This window comes from Chlamydotis macqueenii, chromosome 3 (assembly GCF_036417535.1).
Source record: "Chlamydotis macqueenii isolate bChlMac1 chromosome 3, bChlMac1.mat, whole genome shotgun sequence".
Taxonomy (NCBI): Eukaryota; Metazoa; Chordata; class Aves; order Otidiformes; family Otididae; genus Chlamydotis; species Chlamydotis macqueenii.
Window position 1 is genome coordinate 86,966,883 of NC_141558.1, and position 17,027 is coordinate 86,983,909.

Genomic DNA, 17,027 nt, shown 5'->3' on the forward strand with positions numbered 1-17,027 from the left:
CCCCTCTGGCCGCCACCGCCCTTGTCCCCGCCCCTTCCGGAAGCCGCCGCGCCGCCTTCCGCCCTCGCTTACTATGGCGGCGGCGGCGGGCGGCCGGCTGCGGCGGCGGTTGCTGCTGGCGGTGCCGTGGCGCTGGCGCTGCAGCCCCCGCCGCGGGGCTGCTGGCTGCCCGCCGGCGGGCCAGGTCCGCGCCGCTTTCATCCGCTTCTTCCAGGAGCGCCACGGCCACCGCCGCCTGCCCTCGGCCCCCGTGCGGCCCCGCGGCGACCCGAGCCTCCTCTTCGTCAATGCGGGCATGAACCAGGTGCTGCCCCCTCAACGCCGGGCCGGGGCTGCGGCGCCCCACCGCGGGTCCCCTCCACCGGCTTCCCGAGGCCTCCTCCTCCTCGGAGCACGGCCTGTCTCGGGGTGGCCCCTTTCACGGAGGTCTCCTTTGGTGGGACGGGTTCCCCCGTGGGGTTACCGCGCCGCTGCCCTCTCGTAGCGCCGTGTTTCTCCTTCAGGAGCCCCCGGCACAGCTCAACATCCCCCCGCCCCGAGTGGCAGCTAGCAATAGCGGGTCTCTCTGTCTTGATTTCTAGTTCAAGCCCGTTTTCCTGGGCATGGCGCACCCCCGGAGCGAGCTGGCGCAGCACCGGCGGGTGGTGAACAGCCAGAAGTGTGTGCGTGCTGGAGGGAAGCACAACGACTTGGAGGATGTGGGCCGAGACACTTACCATCACACGTTCTTCGAGATGCTGGGAAACTGGTCCTTTGGGGATTATTTTAAGGTGAGGCCGTAGGAGCAAACTCTTCCTGGGGGGAAATGCGGCCTTTCCTTCAGAGCAGTGCTGTGACTCTGCTGTAGAGCCATAGGATGGTTTGCTGAAGGTGTTTTAGTAAGCTCCAAATTGTTCCCTCGGAGCTCTGTGCCTGGAGCAGAGGTAGCCAGCTGGTGTGCCGAATCGCTAATGTGCCCTGCGGATTCCCGGAGTGCTCAGCCTTTCAGAGCTGCAAACAATGTGTACAAATCAAAGTTCTCTGTGTGAATGCCAGTGTTGACCATTTAATATGGTGAAAAGAGGTTTCCAGTTCATTTGATGCTTGTTACTAGAAAGTTTGAAGAAGGTTAAAAGATGCTATTTGTTTTGCTAGTGAGTACATTTTTTCCTTGGAAAGAAAATAATCCATGCAACTGCTGGCAAGCACATGGATGTAGAGACCTTGCTGTGATCCTGAAGGTCTTCCAACAATTCAGGAATGTCAGTTTTACACAGGCAGCGGTGAGCTGTCTCGCTCGCCTGACCCTCATCCTGCTCTTTGCAGTACAGCTAAAAATTGGAAAGGGAGAAAGTGCAGCTGCACTGAACTTCTTTGGTGTTTGACACCAATTCTGAAGAGCCTTCCTGCGTCGCTATGCATCCTGGATTACTGTGCTTTGTTTATGTTCCCTGCCTGCTCAGGAGGAGGCATGTAGCATGGCCTGGGAGCTCTTGACAGAGGTCTACGAGATCCCCAGAGATCGTCTCTATGTCACCTATTTTGGCGGAGACTCCTCGTTGGGGCTGAGCACAGATGAGGAGTGCAGGGACGTATGGCTCCGCCTGGGGTAAGTGTGTTAGAGAAGAGGTTCTGAGTGGCAGATGCTGACATTACAGTATCCACAGTCTCCCATTTGCACTTTACTTGGTGGGAACCAGATGTAGGGGCCGAAAGTTGTTTGTTAAACTAATTTCATTTCTGGTTTGTTTGGGCTGTTAAAAGTCAACTGAGCTCTGAGTGCGCTGGGGCACTTGACCTTCAAGCCATTTCTCAGATACTATGACTCTGGGAGGGCTGTGAACCTAAGACTGGCTGGCTTGGATGAAGTATGTGAAGGATCTCTGATCCTTTGCTTCCTGTACATCATGAGCTGCAGAGAGTACATTCTCCTCTGAAAGCTAGCAAAGGCTGCTTCAGTGTGAGGACAAAGCTGTTCCAGAGAGCACTGCTGTGTTTTGGGAGCTTAGTGCGGGCTGTATGTGAGCTTTGGACCCAAGACAGCCAGCTCTGTGCCACTGTTGGTGTTCAGCCTTGTCTGTTGTGATCAGGTCTTAGTTCTGCTGGAATTTCCTCCAAGGAGGAGGGTGGCTCCACAGATCCAGTGCCAGCAGGAGCCAGACTGAGTTTGCCAGCCATTCTAGGCAGAGAGTAGGAGCCTGTCTGGTTTGGTCCATCTTATTCCTGCTAAGGAGAGTAATTCTGTCTGGAGCAAAGGAATTCTAATGTGTTTGATTATTGAGTTTGTAGTAGTCAGAAAGGATTCCCCCCTTCCAACTTTATCTGTGATCTAGGCTACTGTGTGCTTTGTGTGCATGCCCCGGCAGTGCTGCCTCTGTTTGCCTTTCCAGGGTGCCTGCCAGTCATGTGCTTCCTTTTCCATTGAAGGACAACTTCTGGGAGATGGGGGACACGGGTCCCTGTGGTCCCTGCACGGAGATCCACTATGACCACGTGGGTGGTGGCAGAAATGCTGCGGAACTGGTGAACCAGGGCAACCCCGATGTAGTGGAGATCTGGAACCTGGTCTTCATGCAGTATAGCAGGTACTAGGCATTTGGTCTGAACTCCAGACCAGACTCTGAGCCTTTCCCCCTTCTCTGACTCCAAAAATATGTGTATATTCCCAGGCATCTCGCTGCTTTCCAGGAGGTGGCAGTACAGGAACAAGGGAGAAGCTGTAGACAAGTGTCCAGTGTTGCTCTTTGTCCTCTTTGTCCTGTACTCCTTCAATCTCTGCTGCCTATTCTCCTTCACTGCTGCATCCCAGAGGCCTCTTGAGGTCTGCAGCAGCCCAGAGAAACCTGCAGAAGGAGGAGAAGGCTTTGGGCCCCTGTTCAGGGAAGGCCTTTTTCCCTACGTTGTAGTCTATTCTAACTATCTCATGGTCAGATCCTGGATGCCTGATAGTGCCAAGGCAGGCTGCTGTTAGTCTTGTCCCCAAACTTCCTTTTGTTGGGTCACCTGCTGTTTCCATCCCTTGTCACTCTCCCATTCTCTTTGACTCACTTGCTCCTTTTTTTTTTTTTTTTTTCCCCCTGAACTGACCCTTGCTTCTCTTTTGCCTTTTATTTTTCCTGTCTGGCTGACAGAGAGGTGGAGGGCAATCTCCTTCCCTTGCCACAGCGCCACGTGGATACAGGAATGGGCCTGGAAAGGCTGGTGACAGTTCTGCAGAACAAACGCTCCAACTATGACACAGATCTCTTCACTCCCATCTTGGATGCCATTCACAAGGTGACAGTGCTTCTGCTCAGAGTCACAGCTAGGCAGAAGCTCCTTGAATGCAGACTGCTTGCCTGGTACCCCATAGTACAGCCTTCTCTACACATGGTACTTTGAGGTGGGAGATACCTCCAGCCAGATGCAGAGCAGCATTCTAGAGAAAATGGGGAGAATTCAAGGTTGGAAACCTGCTGGGACATCAGCACAGCTGATCTGTTTTTCCTCCAAAGTTTATTAAATTCCTCAGTGTCAGGGCATTGGCTGACCTGTCTTAGGTACAGAAGTCTTGGTATATCATGCTCTGGAAGGGTTTAATGAGTACATCTTAGATGCACATGGTTCAGAGGTAGTTAAGCAGCATGATGTTGAGTGTAGCTGGCTGCCTCTTACATTGAAACTTTGCCTTCTGCAGCCATTTATTTCTGCTGATCTATCTCCTTACTTTCTCTTTTAGGGCTGCGGGGGCCCCAGATACCAAGGTCTGGTCGGGGATGCTGATGTTGGGCGTGTGAATATGGCCTACCGTGTGGTGGCAGATCACGTGCGCACCTTGTGCGTGTGCATCACGGATGGCATCTACCCAGGCCTCTCTGGAGCAGAGTAAGGACATCAGGAAATGGCATGGAGTGGAGGGAGTTAGGTCTAGAAAGGAATACAGACGGCCAGAGGGAGGGGTGCTGGTGTCAGACCAGGATAGGAAGTGCATGACTTTTGGGGAGGCAGGAAGATGAGAGCCTGGACGAGGTTCTGATCTGCAGGCTCATCCTTGGATGGGTGTAGAGTGTGGGGAGCAGCTGGTTTGTGGCAATAGATCAGGCCAGAGGAGCTGTGTCAGGGGTGTGCTGGATATGGGAGCTGGGCATGGATTCTCACATGGCTGCCTGGGGAATCCTGCTCTGCTTTCAGGCTGGTGCTGCGTCGGATCCTGCGCAGGGCTGTCCGCTTTTGCTCTGAAGTCCTTCACGCTCCACCTGGGCTTCTGGCCTCCCTGGTGCCTACTGTAGTGGGAGTGCTGGTGAGCAAAAACTGCTGCCTTGGAGGGGAAAGACAGTATCACATATGTCCAATTCAGCCCCACATCCCTTTTCTGCACGCTGTCAGGAGACAATCTTGGATGGAAAGAAGCTTCAGGAGGGTGTATCTGGTGCTATGCATCACAACAGTAAAAATATCTTGTCTCCTGATCATTTGTGATGGGAGGGAGGGCGCTTAGTGTGACCAGCGGTACAGTCAACACAAGTGTCTGTGTAAGCATATGTAAGTGCGCGTTGTTCGTTCCCAAGGGCAGTGGCTTCCAAGCTGTCATATCTGGTTAAAGCATCTGAAATTGGTCCCTGGGAGTACTAACAGCATCCTAAAAGACAATGCTTTCTTCCTGTTTTGAATTGATGTGTTTGCTAAGAGATGCTGTGCAGGGGTTAGCAGAGGTGGGTCACGGGGAGGTAGCCAGGAGTTGGCAGCTCTAAGTCCGTATGTATTTCTTCTGCTGTGCTTCTGTCCCTTGGGACTGTGCACTGGGGCTCCCTTCACATTCTCATGACTGAGAAACCTCTATAATGCTTGTGGCGTGCTGTGAGATCCCTTGAGTAAGATGCTGAGAATGTTATCACTAACTGAAGCTCACTCTGCAGGGAGATGCCTACCCAGAGCTGAGGAAGAATGCAGACCAGGTGAGCCATGTGGAATCCCCTGGAGAAAACCCCCCTCTCTCATTATCTTTGTGAGGCACTGCTCTCAGGGGCAGCAGTCAGCCCTTCCTTGGGGGAAGTTTGCATAGCCTCCTCCATAACCACGTTCTCATGGGTGGGCTCAGATGTGCTGGGAACGTGTTTGTATCCTGGGCATGAGAAGTATCTGTGGCAGATTTCCTCATGAGAGCTCTACTAGATCGTTACCGGGGACTGATTGTCCTAGTATAAGGCAGCTGTTGCTCTAAAAAAAAAAGCTAGAGTAGCTCATTTGTTGAGTGCAAGTACAGCCTGTCCTAGCCTGGGTACCTTTTGTCCAAAGTGGATTGGTGATATAAAGGCTAGTCTTGCTTGCTTCTGCTGACAGCAACTGTGAGGAGCAATTTCTCTGGCTGTTCCAGCCATGCAATTTTAATTGGGTCACAGACATGAATGTCTGACAGGGAGCATTTGTCAGCCTCCAGCCTTCCCCAGGTGGATGGTCAATATTTCCTTGACAGGAAGGGTGATAGGAGGCACAAAGACTTGGGCACTGTTTAATAATGCATCACAGCTGTGTTGTGATGGATGCTTGCAGAACAAAAAGGCTGATTCAGGCAGACACAGCACCTGTGTTAGGCACTTGCTTGCTGTGCTTTGAGCTGACTGTAGCAGGGCTGAGCTGAGCAGCTCCCCGAGGTGTTGTGGCTAACCCTTCTGCTCCTTGGGCAGATCATGGATATCATCAATGAGAACGAGGCAGCTTTTCTGTCCTCCCTCGAGCGTGGGAGGCGCATCATTGAGCGGACAGTGCAGCAGATGGAGCCCTCCACAAATTTTCCAGGTGAGTCTCCCTCCTCTGACAGCCTACGCTTAAAGATGGCTTGATCCAGGTCCTCACAAGCATTGCAGTCAAAACTGGTGGATGTCTGCCTCCCCCATGTTTTCAGTGACCTTCTAGCCCTGGGCAGAGGAGCAGATGTTTCTCCTTTCTTCAGATTGCAATTGTTTTCTAGTACTTTTTTCTGACAACAAACTAAACACCGGGAAAGTTGAAACATTCCTTGCTGCTTTTTTGACTGATTAACTGGGTGCTTGCAAGACACAGCTGAAAGAAGGAGCTTGGGGGCTCAATCAGAGCAGCTGCTTGTCTAGGAGTGCTGCATTGAATTTTAGCAGGGATGGAGCTGTCCCGTATAAGAAAAACTGCATGGCTTCTCTTCCCTTCACCATTACCAGTGCAGCTGCACACGACACGGGTGAATCCAGCTACCAGGGCACACACTGTACTGGTCCCATCCAAGCAAATCTTGAGATGCCTTTGCTTTCTGTGTTCACACAGAGTTCATGTCCTCCTTTTTGTCCTACAGCTGAAGTAGCCTGGTCTCTCTATGGGAATTTGGGATTTCCTCTGGATCTGATTGACTTGATGCTTGAAGAAAAGGGAATCAGTTTGGATTCAGCTGCTTTTAACGAACTTGTTCTGGAAGATGCAAAGGTAAGAGGGAAACTCACATTGTCAGAATAGTTCAGAGCCTTCCCTCTTTCCTGTGAGCATGGAGACAGAATTCCTTTCAGTACTGAGGCTCTTTGGATGCACCACAGGGCTGTGTGCCTTTTCCCTGAAGGGGAAGAGGATCTAAAACAGTGGTGGTGTCACAATGCCTTTGTGAGCGTGGGACTGAGAAGTACTGGCTGGTGATTCTTTTCAGATCAGAAGTGTTTTATGCTGCTAACTGTTGCTGGAGTGGAGGTTATCATAGAACTATATAGGTTAGGAGTGTCCTCTGTCAGTGATGTAGTCCAACTCCTTACACAAAGCAGAGCCAGCTTAGCCCAAACAGCAAGTGATTTATGAAGTTTACAAAATCTCCTCAGTCTCTGTAGTGCTGGAAGACTTGCTCTGCCTGCCCCGTGCTGTAATCAGTTCAAGGGCTTGCTCTCCTGAGGTTTAATGGCCTGGAAGTTTCACAGCCACACAGCAAGCTGTGCTGGGAGGGTTATGTTAGCTGTTGCTTATGGTCTGCCTCAGGGCTAGCACAGGCTGGTTTTGAGCGCTGGTGGGGTCTGAAGGAATGGGGTTGGTTTAGCAGTAGCCTCCATCAGCCTGGATCTAAACAAGCCTTTTCCAGGAAGGTGGAAGAAGTTGCTCCTAGCCTTAGAGCTCCAGTTACCATTTTGAGTGCCCCTAGGTATCTCCCATCTAACTGTGTCTTTGCTCCACTGTAGCGGAAGGCTGGTGGCCCGCAGGCAGGACAGCTGGAGGACACAAACACGCACCTTGATGTGCACTCGCTGGCTCAGCTGCGGAGCAACAACGTGCCTGCTACTGATGACTCTCCAAAGTACGCCTACAGGCTTGGGCAGCACGGGCAGTATGGTAAGTGGCCTGGTCCTTTCTGCGAGGCAAGCTCTGCCTGAGGGCGCTGGAATCCCTCACAAGGCTGCTTTTACTCCCTAGCCTCACGCATGCCAAACGTGTACTTTGTGGTTCAAACCTGTCCACTGTGCTGCTGTGTCTTTTCTCTGGCCTTGTACCTCATCCCAGAGTAGGTGCTTTTCTAACAGTAGCAGTAGCTGTTGGTTTGTCTCTAGGAAGGCTCTGGGCTGGTGACAAGGCTGTGAGCTCTGGGTTGGTATTACTATGCAGTGGTGAAAGAGAGACTGCTGATTTCTGCTAGCGATAAGTCTGTCCCCAACAATTAGGCTTCTGCGTGTGTGTGCTAGGGAGAATGAAGAATAAATACCCAAAGGCTTTAGGTAGTTGTTTCAAACAGTGGACTTGCTATTTCCTTGGCAGACCACTAGATGCCAGTGCAGGCTATTTAGCATTTAGGATGACTGCGGGTTGCTGATGCTCTAGGGAAAGGCAATGAAAGGTGCCAGCTTTCACTGGCTGGATGTTGGCAGGAGTGGCACGGGGAAGTGACCCCTCCTTTCCTGTTGCAGTCTGACAGGGTGTAGACACTAATTGTTGCCATCTTATTCCCCCTGACAGAGTTCAGCCCGTGTCAGGCCACCGTCCTGATGCTGTACAGAGATAAGTCTCTCCAGAAGGAGGTAGGGGCAGGGCAACGCTGTGGTGTCATCTTGGACAGGACTAACTTCTACGCAGAGCAGGGTGGGCAAGCCTCTGACCAAGGCTACATGATACGTTTAGGAGAGCAGGTAAGACCCTTTGGTGCTTGAAACCCAAGGCCACAATGGATACTGAGACCAGGCGGACTTCCCCAAGTGATGGCCTCTTTTACTGTGTTAACTGCAAGCTGTCTCTTGACAATTCCCTTGGCTTTGCATCAGGGTTGGTGGGGTGAGGGAGAAGCAGCAGTAATTTCAGAGGTGTACTTGCTGTTCTGGTTGTCTCGGCCCTTTGTGATTTATCCTTGCTGGGGAAGACTCTAAAGTCGTCTTGGGTCCCCCTTCAATGTGCTGCACTCTTGCCAGCTGGGGTTGCAATGCGGAGAGAAGGCAATCAATGATCAGAGAGTCCACGAGCTGAGTAATTTGTCTCTGGCCAGTCTTGGACAACTGCAAGCAATGCCCACCCTGAGACTCAGTGCAAAAACTCTTATCCCTCCTAAACATATCAGGGAGGACCCTTCCACCTCTGCAGCGTGTCCCTTCAGCTTTGCCAAAGGGAGAGCTTTGACTTTTTCCTAGAAAGTTACATGGGATGCAGCTTTTTCTCCCTCCTACACTCCAGCTCTTGAGAATCACCCCTGGGCATTGGTGCTGCCTTTTTAACCTTGCAGAATGTGATAGTGCCTTGCTCAGCACTCAGAAGAGGGGATGAAATTTCTCTTGCCAGCCCAGTGAGGCAGAAGTGGCACCTTGGATGCCTGAGACAGGTGCCTTGGCAACTGCTGTCCATTTTCTCAGGGGGAAGCATCCTTGTTAGGAAAATTCATCACTGTAGGTGGTGTTGCTACCCCTCTACTGCAAGCTGGCAGCCTCAACATGTTTTTCAGTGGGTGCAGGAAAGGACTGAGGCACTCTGGTTGCACTGGCAGTAAGCTTGTCCCTGCTTTTCCCACCCCATTCTTGTCTTTTAGGGATCAGTGGGGGTTGTTTCCCTGTTGGATCAGGCAGGCACTTAGCATAGGTCTTTGGATGTTCCCTGTGTCCTAACTCGTCTTTCTGTCTCTTTGCTCAGGACATACTCTTCCCTGTAGAGTCAGTTTGTCTCTGTGGTGGTTACGTGATCCATGAGGTCACTGCTGTGGAAACCCTGCGTGCTGGGGACCAAGTGCAGCTCTTTGTGGATGAGGTGATAACTCGCTACTCTTAACCTTTTCCTAGCCTTTCTTTGAGAGTCATACGATGTTCTGAGTAATCTGGGCACAGCAGAGCCTTGTCTCTTGTACTCCCAAGACTGCTCTTCGTTATGATGTGCAGTGGGAAGGAGACCTCACAAGTAACTCTGTCATCTTCTGTGAGCCATTGGTTTGCCCGGGAGTATCCAGCCTACCCTTTGCTGTTTTACAGAGGTTATCCCACAGGAAAAGAAGTTAATCTGCCCTGTGACATAAATTAATCTGACAGCTACGCTACCCCTTGTTTTTTCCCCTTATCTTCTTCCATCCCCTCACATGCAGCCTTTCCCTATGTCTTCAGGCCAACTTGTCTGTGCTTTCAGGCCCAGCGGCTGGCCTGCATGGTGAACCACACCGCTACCCACCTGCTGAACTTTGCGCTCCGCCATGTCCTGGGTGGCAACACAGAGCAACGAGGGTCCCATGTCACAGCAGAGCGGCTGCGCTTCGACTTTGATACCAAGGTGATTCTGGACTTTTGTTTTCTTGTTCTCAGCAGTACCAACATCCCAGTATTGGCCTTCTCTCCAGGGGTTTTTCTCCTCTCACAGTAATCACTCCTTTAGAGACAGGTCACACTTTATCTGAGCAATGAAACTTGGCCCTCTGGAGGTGATGGGCTCTGGTTTGCATTGACCTGGGTCTGAGGAGGGCTTGCTGAGGGGGATGAATGAGGATCAGAGGGGGAACGATTTAGTAAGGTCAGTGGACGCAGGACTGTAAAGGGGTCTCTGAGAGATTCACCAGCTTGACTGTGGCACGTGTCTGATGTCTGTGCTGGTCATCCAGGTGAGAAGGGTTGGGAACTGAAAGCTGTTGGGTCCAGCTGAGCACTGGCCCTGGTAAACTGTCACTCATTGCAGCATTTCTCTTGAAGAGTTTGGTCAATGCTCTTGGATCAAAAATCCTTATCCCTTATGGGAGGAGGGGGTGGGCAGGTCGTGATTCTCACAATTCACTTTTACAAATAGGGAAGGTGAGACGCACCAGGAGAATGGTATGCCCAGGCTGAGTTGCCTGGGGACCCTGCCCTGGTTCTCCCTCCTTGTTTCTCTACCTCTAAGGAGGCTTCTCCTGAAGGTGGCTGATTTACTTCCTTAGGGCCCTGTGACTGTGGAGCAGCTGCAGCAAGTGGAGCAAGTGGTCCAGGATATGATCAAAAGAAATGAGGCTGTGCATATGGCTGAGGTCCCCCTCGCGTTGGCAAGAAGAGTTCGGGGCCTCCGCACTGTTGATGAGGTATGACAGGGCACATCTTCATGAGCCTTCTTCAGGAGGAATTATCTGGATCACAAGAAATGTTGCTGCAATAAGTTCCTGCAGGGGAATTGACTCCCAAAACTCAGGAAGGAAAATAGGACAGAGATGAGATCTCAGGAGCACTGTTGTAAAATGTGAAAAGCATAGGCTTTCTGCTCATTTCTTTGGACCAAAAGCTCATAGTGTTGCCCAGCTGTTTCTTTCCCTCCAGATGGTAGCTGGTTGTGGAGGAGAAGCAGTGCTGCCTCTGACTCTGAGGCTACCCTAGAATAGGGGAAAAGTGAGGTGGAGACCTGAAGCCCTCTAGTCTGTAAGTGCCCCTGAAGAGCCATGTCGTTAGCTGCTGATCCCTATCTCCTCTGTCAGGGGTATCCAGATCCAGTGAGGATAGTGTCCCTGGGGGTCCCTGTGGAGAGTGTGCTGACCCGCGACTCTGAGGCTGCAATGCAGACCTCTGTGGAGCTCTGCTGTGGGACGTAAGTGACTTTTACTTGCAGTCAGAAAGTGTGTTTGTGGGCACTGGTGGCTGAGGTAGAGACATTCTTGCAAGCTCCACTCCCTGTCCACGTGCAACTATGTTTCGTCACTGGAAAGATGATGTGAGGGCAGGATGGGCTACTTGTGAAGCTTTGGAAGTCCCAGGGTGAGAAAACTTTAGTGAAATGCAAAGCATTTTTCCTTGCTTTGTAGTCTGAAACCAACCTGGAAGCCTCAGGGCACCAGCAGATTGTGGGAAAGGAATGTATGGCCTGTCACACTAGAGTTAAAAGACTTTGGTTTTGGGGTTGCAGGAGGGCTGGAGACCCAGCAGGAGGCTCTGAGATGGTTGTGAGATCTTGAGACCAGTCCAATTATTCTAATTAATTATCTTCACCCTCTTCTGCTTTTAGCAGTAATGAGAGCAGAAGAAGAGTTAATCAATCTTAAGACAATGCTGACACAAAAAAAAACCAGGAACAAATTGGTCTTTGAGCAGATACAGCTGAAAATGAGCAAGTTTCTAGTCCTGAAATCATTCTTGTGGGAGTAGTGAGAAAAACTGCATGGGAGTGGAGATGATCAATTCTTGTAAAGCTGTCTGAAATGATTATTTGTGGTAACAGAACCTGAGACACTGTAGTTGTTTTCATATCCAGTGCTGAATAGCCAAGAAGGACAGGGGAGGTTGTCAGTGCCCTTTGACTGGATAGCTACCCTTTGACTGTCGTCTACCGGCCAGTCTGTGAGCTGGTCTGACAAGAGAGTGGTGGAGTTGGAGGAAAAAATTACTTTCTGGAAGGTTCAGTAGCAGCTGAGTAGAAGAGAAAATACCCAATTCATCCCCCTGTTGAAGGAAAGGAGAGGAAAGCAAGGCAGAACTTGTCTGTTATGCACCGTTTGACAGCAGCCTGCTGGGCAGGTAGCACAGAGGTTCCTCTGGAGTAGCCTCAACTCTGCTGTCTCTTGCCTGACAGGGTGCCACCAGGATTTTAGGGACGTGAAAGGATTGAAACTGTTGGGATTGGGGAGGGCTGCTGAGATTTGTCTAAAAGGAGCGCGGGCTTCCTGATTTCTGTTCCCAGAGAGCAGCTTGTATTCTTTCCTGTTTTTTGCTGACTTTGCAGGCACCTTCTACAAACAGGAGCTATGGAAGATCTGACCATCATCAGTGAGCATCAGCTTGTTAAAGGCATTAGCCGTGTCATTGCAGTGACAGGGGGACAAGCCAAACAGGTAAGAAATGGGGAACTGAGATTTCTGCCGTGTCAAGGCAATGCCAGAAGGTCCCAATTTTGTAGGTTCCTGCATAGACAATTAGCTCCCCCCTGCTTTGGCTGGAGCTGACTTTCTCCTTCACCCCTGCTGCAGTACCTCACTATTCACCTCCATTCCCCACATCCTAGTCTCCTGTCTCCCTGACCTTCCTTCCTCCCTTCAGACTCCCCTTTTCCAAGATAAGAACTTGCCATAAAATATCAGGAAGCCTCAGGACTATACATTTCAATCCCCAGGTAGGCATTTAAAGGTGTGATCCTTTTGTGCTTTGGTTTCACCTCTTGCTCACCTCCTGCCTATCACAGTCGGATTTGCACTTTGTGATTACAGGGCTGTGGTCTCATTCTTACAGCCTTTTTGCTTCTTTTCTTTTTCCTGCTAAACTGTGGTTCTGTTCTGGCTGGGTCTGTATAAAAAGTAAGCAACCTACTGTTGTGTCCATGAGATCGCTCTGTCCTTTGAGTATCTGGAGGTGCCAGGGGCCCCCCAAGCTTGCCTGCTTCCTTTAAGGCTGCAGTCAGTAGAGAGTGACTCACTGTCAGTGGAACTGGGAAGACTAAAGGCAAAGCCCACCCCTGCAAATCTGTTGCTTTTTGGCTGGCTGTCCCCTGTGCATTTGTGTCCCTAGCAAGACTTTTTTCGTGCAGAGGAATGAAAAGCTGCAGGGCATGTCTGCATGCTTTGCTGGAAGCGCTGACCCGGAGAGCCCCCAAGAGGAGCTGTGTGCATGTGTTAATCAGATGAGGGAGACTGCAGGCATGAGGGAGTGACTTGAAACAAGGGATGTGTATCCTAGTGTCCTGGTTCTGGCCAGGATAGAGTTAATATTTACCTGAGCTGGGTGGAGAACTGAAGCTGGTAGCCCCTATGGCTGGGATAGTTAACTAATTAGCTAACAGCTGGGGTTAATTTACCCAAATTAGCCAAAGGGCTATTCCATCCCATCTGACATCATGCTCAGTATATAAGTGAGGAGGGTGCTGAAGGGAGGCCTCCTGCTACTTGGAAGAGACTGGATGGGGAGATCTGTTGTGAGCTATTATACTGTATTTGTGTTCCATCACTGTCTTGTTTTCTTCTGTCATTACTGTTAAATTTACTTTTTGTTCAATCTTAACCCGCGTGTTTGTTTGTTTTTTTTTCTCCTGGTTTTCTTTTGTTTGTCAAATCTCCTCCTATTCTCTCGGAGAGTGGGGGGAGTGAGAGAGAGACTGCGTAGTCTGGTCCCCATTGGGGCTGAACTACGACACCTAGCTAAGCAAAGTAGTCCTTTGATAACTTGTGTTATCTTTTTTGTAATTAATGGTAGCATTAGTGTTGGGGAAAGGAATAGGAAATACACCAAGATCAGCTGAACTCAGGAAATATACTTGAGCAGCTGATGAGGTTTCTTTAGTTTTAGTGTTTCTTTTGTTTCCTTAGTCAATAGTTTCAAGATTGCTTTTGCTAATGAGAAAAGAGCACTAAGAAGTAAATGGGGCTCACAAATTTTTCTCATTGAAATTTTGATGATTTGGTGCAGGATACTGAGGAAATGCAAATACACGATAGCTCTGGTCCCCTGGACGTGACCATCTAGCATTGGTTGCAAATCTAGAGAGGAGCGCTCTATTTCGGAGTCTCTTGGGGACAGTCATTCTTAAAGCCTCTGTAGGGGTCTTCGCACTGGATCCTGAGCAGCACTTCAGGATTTCCTACTTTCTCCATCCATGCTCATTCTTTCTGTTGCTGCATTTGAAGTGTTCATTCTTTCTGTCTCTCCAGGCCCGGGAAGTAGGCCAGTGCTTGGCTATGGAAGTGGACTCTGTCTCCTTGCGAATAAAGCAGGGGAGCACCTCTATTCCTGAGATGCAGAACCTCTCCAAAGAAGTGGGCCAGTTGACCAAAGTAAGGATTACACTTCTGAACAGAAAGATCGCAGCACGGGCTCTATACATTTGAGGCACATGACTTCTTCCCTCACTGGTTCTCATCTTATCATGGGCAATAGCAAGGGCAAGTTGCTACCTCCTGTTGCCTCTCTGATCACAAAGATTTCTGCCAATGTTTAGGTGCCTCTGTAGCAGATGGCCTGCTGCTAGAGGGGATGTGAGATAAGGCAGCAGTGCGGGAGGGTAAAGCAATGAAAAAGGGTTCTCAGGCTTTTCCCCAGGCTTTAGATGCCCAGCTCAAAAGAGGAAGTTAGACATCACGGTGAGTGGCTGGCCTGGTCACACAGGGATATAGAAGGGTCTGGAAAGAGGCCAGGCTCCAGCCTGACTTCCCAGAGAACTGGCAATTTATGTCTAGGTACAGCTTAGTGTCCTTACACAGCAAACTGTCTTGCAGGTGGTGGCTAGCACTGCAATGCCCCAGTGGCAGAGGAAAGAACTACAGACCATCCTCAAAGCGCTACAGCGAACAGCCAACACAGCCGTCAAGAAACTGGAGATGCAGCAGGTACTGTGAGAGCAGCACGCTCACGTGCAGCCTGCTAACAGCACTGCATGGGGTACACCAGTGGATCTAGTGTCTCTGTCACACTTCACAGCCGCTCAATCACTAGGGTACCATTAGAACACAGAAGAAAGCAGGTACAATCACACGTGGTGCAAGACAAACCCTGTGTTCATTTCACTGGCATTAACCAGTGGATGACTGACTGGGCTTTTGGCACCTGCAGAATCCCCGTGTGTCTCTCCTTGTGAGAACAGAAAGCCCTATACCAGCACTTTTGGCAAACACCAACAGGCAGGCATCACCTCCCTGTTTACACGTGGAGAGGATGAGATGGCCCTGACTGGGCTTTACAAGATTATGCAGTAAGACAGTGGCAGGACAGAGCCTTTCTCACAGCTGTGTGGATACTGCTGTGGCTTCCCGCTGCGTTTGTGTTCTGCCAATTTACATTAAAAGCCCTTTGGAAATGCTTGTTGGTGATTTAGTATTCTCAGCAAGAACTATCCTTTTCTTCAAGTAGGAGCATCTTGCTGCAGAAGCCTTCCTGAGACATGAGGTGATGTGTAGGTCTGGGAGAGAGGCTGGGGACCGAATGGGTCCCTGTCTATCCTACTTTTGACAGGGGTTCATCTCTGCTTCCTTTTGAGGTCATCATGTAGAGATTTGTCTGCCAGTCTTGCTTTGACTTCTGCTAACATACATCTCCCCTCTACCCCACAGAGAAGCACTTCCATTCCCTGTGTATATATGTTACATGCATATATCCCCATCCAGCCCACCTTGTGCCACCTGTAGCCCCTCAAGTGCTGTGTATTTTCTCCTCCAGGCTGAAAAGAAGGCACAAAGTCTGCTAGCAAAACATTGCAACCAACCTGTCATCATTGATACCGTCCCAGCTGATTCCCTCTCTGTGAGTAATCCATGTTACTTGTTGGCCCAGTGGTACCTTGGGTGCTGCGTACAGTAAGAGCGAGCTGCTGGGTATATTTTCTGCTGCGCAACAGTCTCCTTTGCTGTAGCCTGACCTCTTCTCCCTGCCTCTCCTAGATCCTAATGAAGGTAGTGAACCACCTGTGTGACAAGCGTCCTGGCACATCAGTGCTGCTGCTCAGCCCTCAGGCTTCTGGTGAGGTGCTCTGTGCCTGCCAGGTGTCCAAGGTAAGCAGAACTCTGGTAGAGTTCTGCCTGCAAAGGGGGACTGGACCCGCTGCTCTGCAGATCCCAGTTGAGGCTTTCCTGGGATTCTGCCCAGTGTTGGTAGTTAATCACACAGGGGTAGGACCCGAGATGACCATACTGGGACTGGGTATGCTTTCAGTCTCTGCTGGGCACATGTATCCCTGGATCCTCCAGGCCGTGTTTGCCCAGGGGCAAGACACCACATTCATGTGTAAGCTCAGCCTTTATGGTCCTTGCAGTCCCTGCAGTGACTGCCTCAGGTTAGTGAGGGCCCAGGCTGGGTGAGGAGAGGATGTTGTTACCTTTCTTTATCTGGAATGCAGAGTGCTCCACAGTCCAAATGACTTTGCTCTGTGTTTCTTTCCCAGAATTGCCTACCAGTATTCTCCGCTGCTGACTGGGCCGTGGCTGTGTGTACGCAGATGGAAGGGAAGGCAGGAGGCTCTCCCATCGTCGCTAAGGGCAGTGGAAATGCCAAGGGCATGCAGGGAGCCCTGACTACTGCACTGGAGTTCGCTCAGAGCAAACTCTGATGTTCTGGTGGCAGGACAGCTGTATGCACCCCAGCTGCAAGCTATGTGGACACTTGATGCAGAGCACATACTCTCCTGATCCAAAAAGTTTAGCAGCTCCCATGCTGAACATTGCTGCAACCACTGCATTGGAGCACTTGACTTATGACATCTGGGATCAGCAGAGACCCCACTCCTGGTCCCACTGGCAGAGCAATGCTGCCTCTTCTCAGCCTGAGCACGTGGGGATTGAACCTCGGAAAGCACTAGTTGCGACAGCAGATCCTGCTTCTCATGGAACGCTGCAGTTCTTACCACAAGACCAGCCCAGAGGCTCCATGAGAGCATGGGGAGATGGCACAGTGTTATCCTAAAGCCATTAAAGGGTAGAGAGTGTCTGATTTCCTGATGTTTTTTGTTAGCCACACTTCTTTTTCTGCTCTACTCTGGCAGAGGGGTTTGTTCTGTCCTTGCAGCCCTGCATGTCAGCACACACTCTTGTCTAAGCAGTCCCATCCTGCTGCAGAACTCAGGACACTCCTCTGTTTAAAATGCTACTATAATTTAGAAATGGGAAGAAAAGTCCCACCCTGCTTGTGGGCTCAGCCTTGTTAGGCTATGCAAGAGGTAGTGCTGAATTCAGTCCTCAGTACTGAAGC

The 17,027-nt window shown here is 50.5% G+C and overlaps 1 protein-coding gene across 2 annotated transcripts; it reads left to right on the forward strand.

Moving 5' to 3' along the window:
• Positions 1–73: 73 nt before the first annotated feature.
• AARS2 (alanyl-tRNA synthetase 2, mitochondrial) lies at positions 74–16,763 on the forward strand. 2 transcript variants are annotated; one of them, XM_086745164.1, is made up of 22 exons: positions 74–304; positions 582–770; positions 1,443–1,588; positions 2,370–2,564; positions 3,111–3,255; positions 3,698–3,843; positions 4,150–4,258; positions 4,875–4,913; positions 5,643–5,754; positions 6,281–6,408; positions 7,140–7,290; positions 7,909–8,078; positions 9,064–9,177; positions 9,547–9,687; positions 10,325–10,462; positions 10,850–10,959; positions 12,088–12,196; positions 14,003–14,125; positions 14,567–14,677; positions 15,504–15,587; positions 15,725–15,835; positions 16,225–16,763. In XM_086745164.1, the coding sequence occupies exons 1-22, from the start codon at positions 74–76 to the stop codon at positions 16,387–16,389; spliced, it is 2,967 nt and encodes a 988-aa protein (XP_086601290.1). In that variant the 3' UTR covers positions 16,390–16,763. The 2 variants fall into 2 exon arrangements, with proteins under 2 accessions (XP_086601290.1, XP_086601292.1); XM_086745166.1 differs by lacking the exons at positions 74–304; positions 582–770 and having other exon boundaries at positions 1,447–1,588; positions 2,407–2,564.
• The last annotated feature ends 264 nt before the right edge of the window (positions 16,764–17,027 follow it).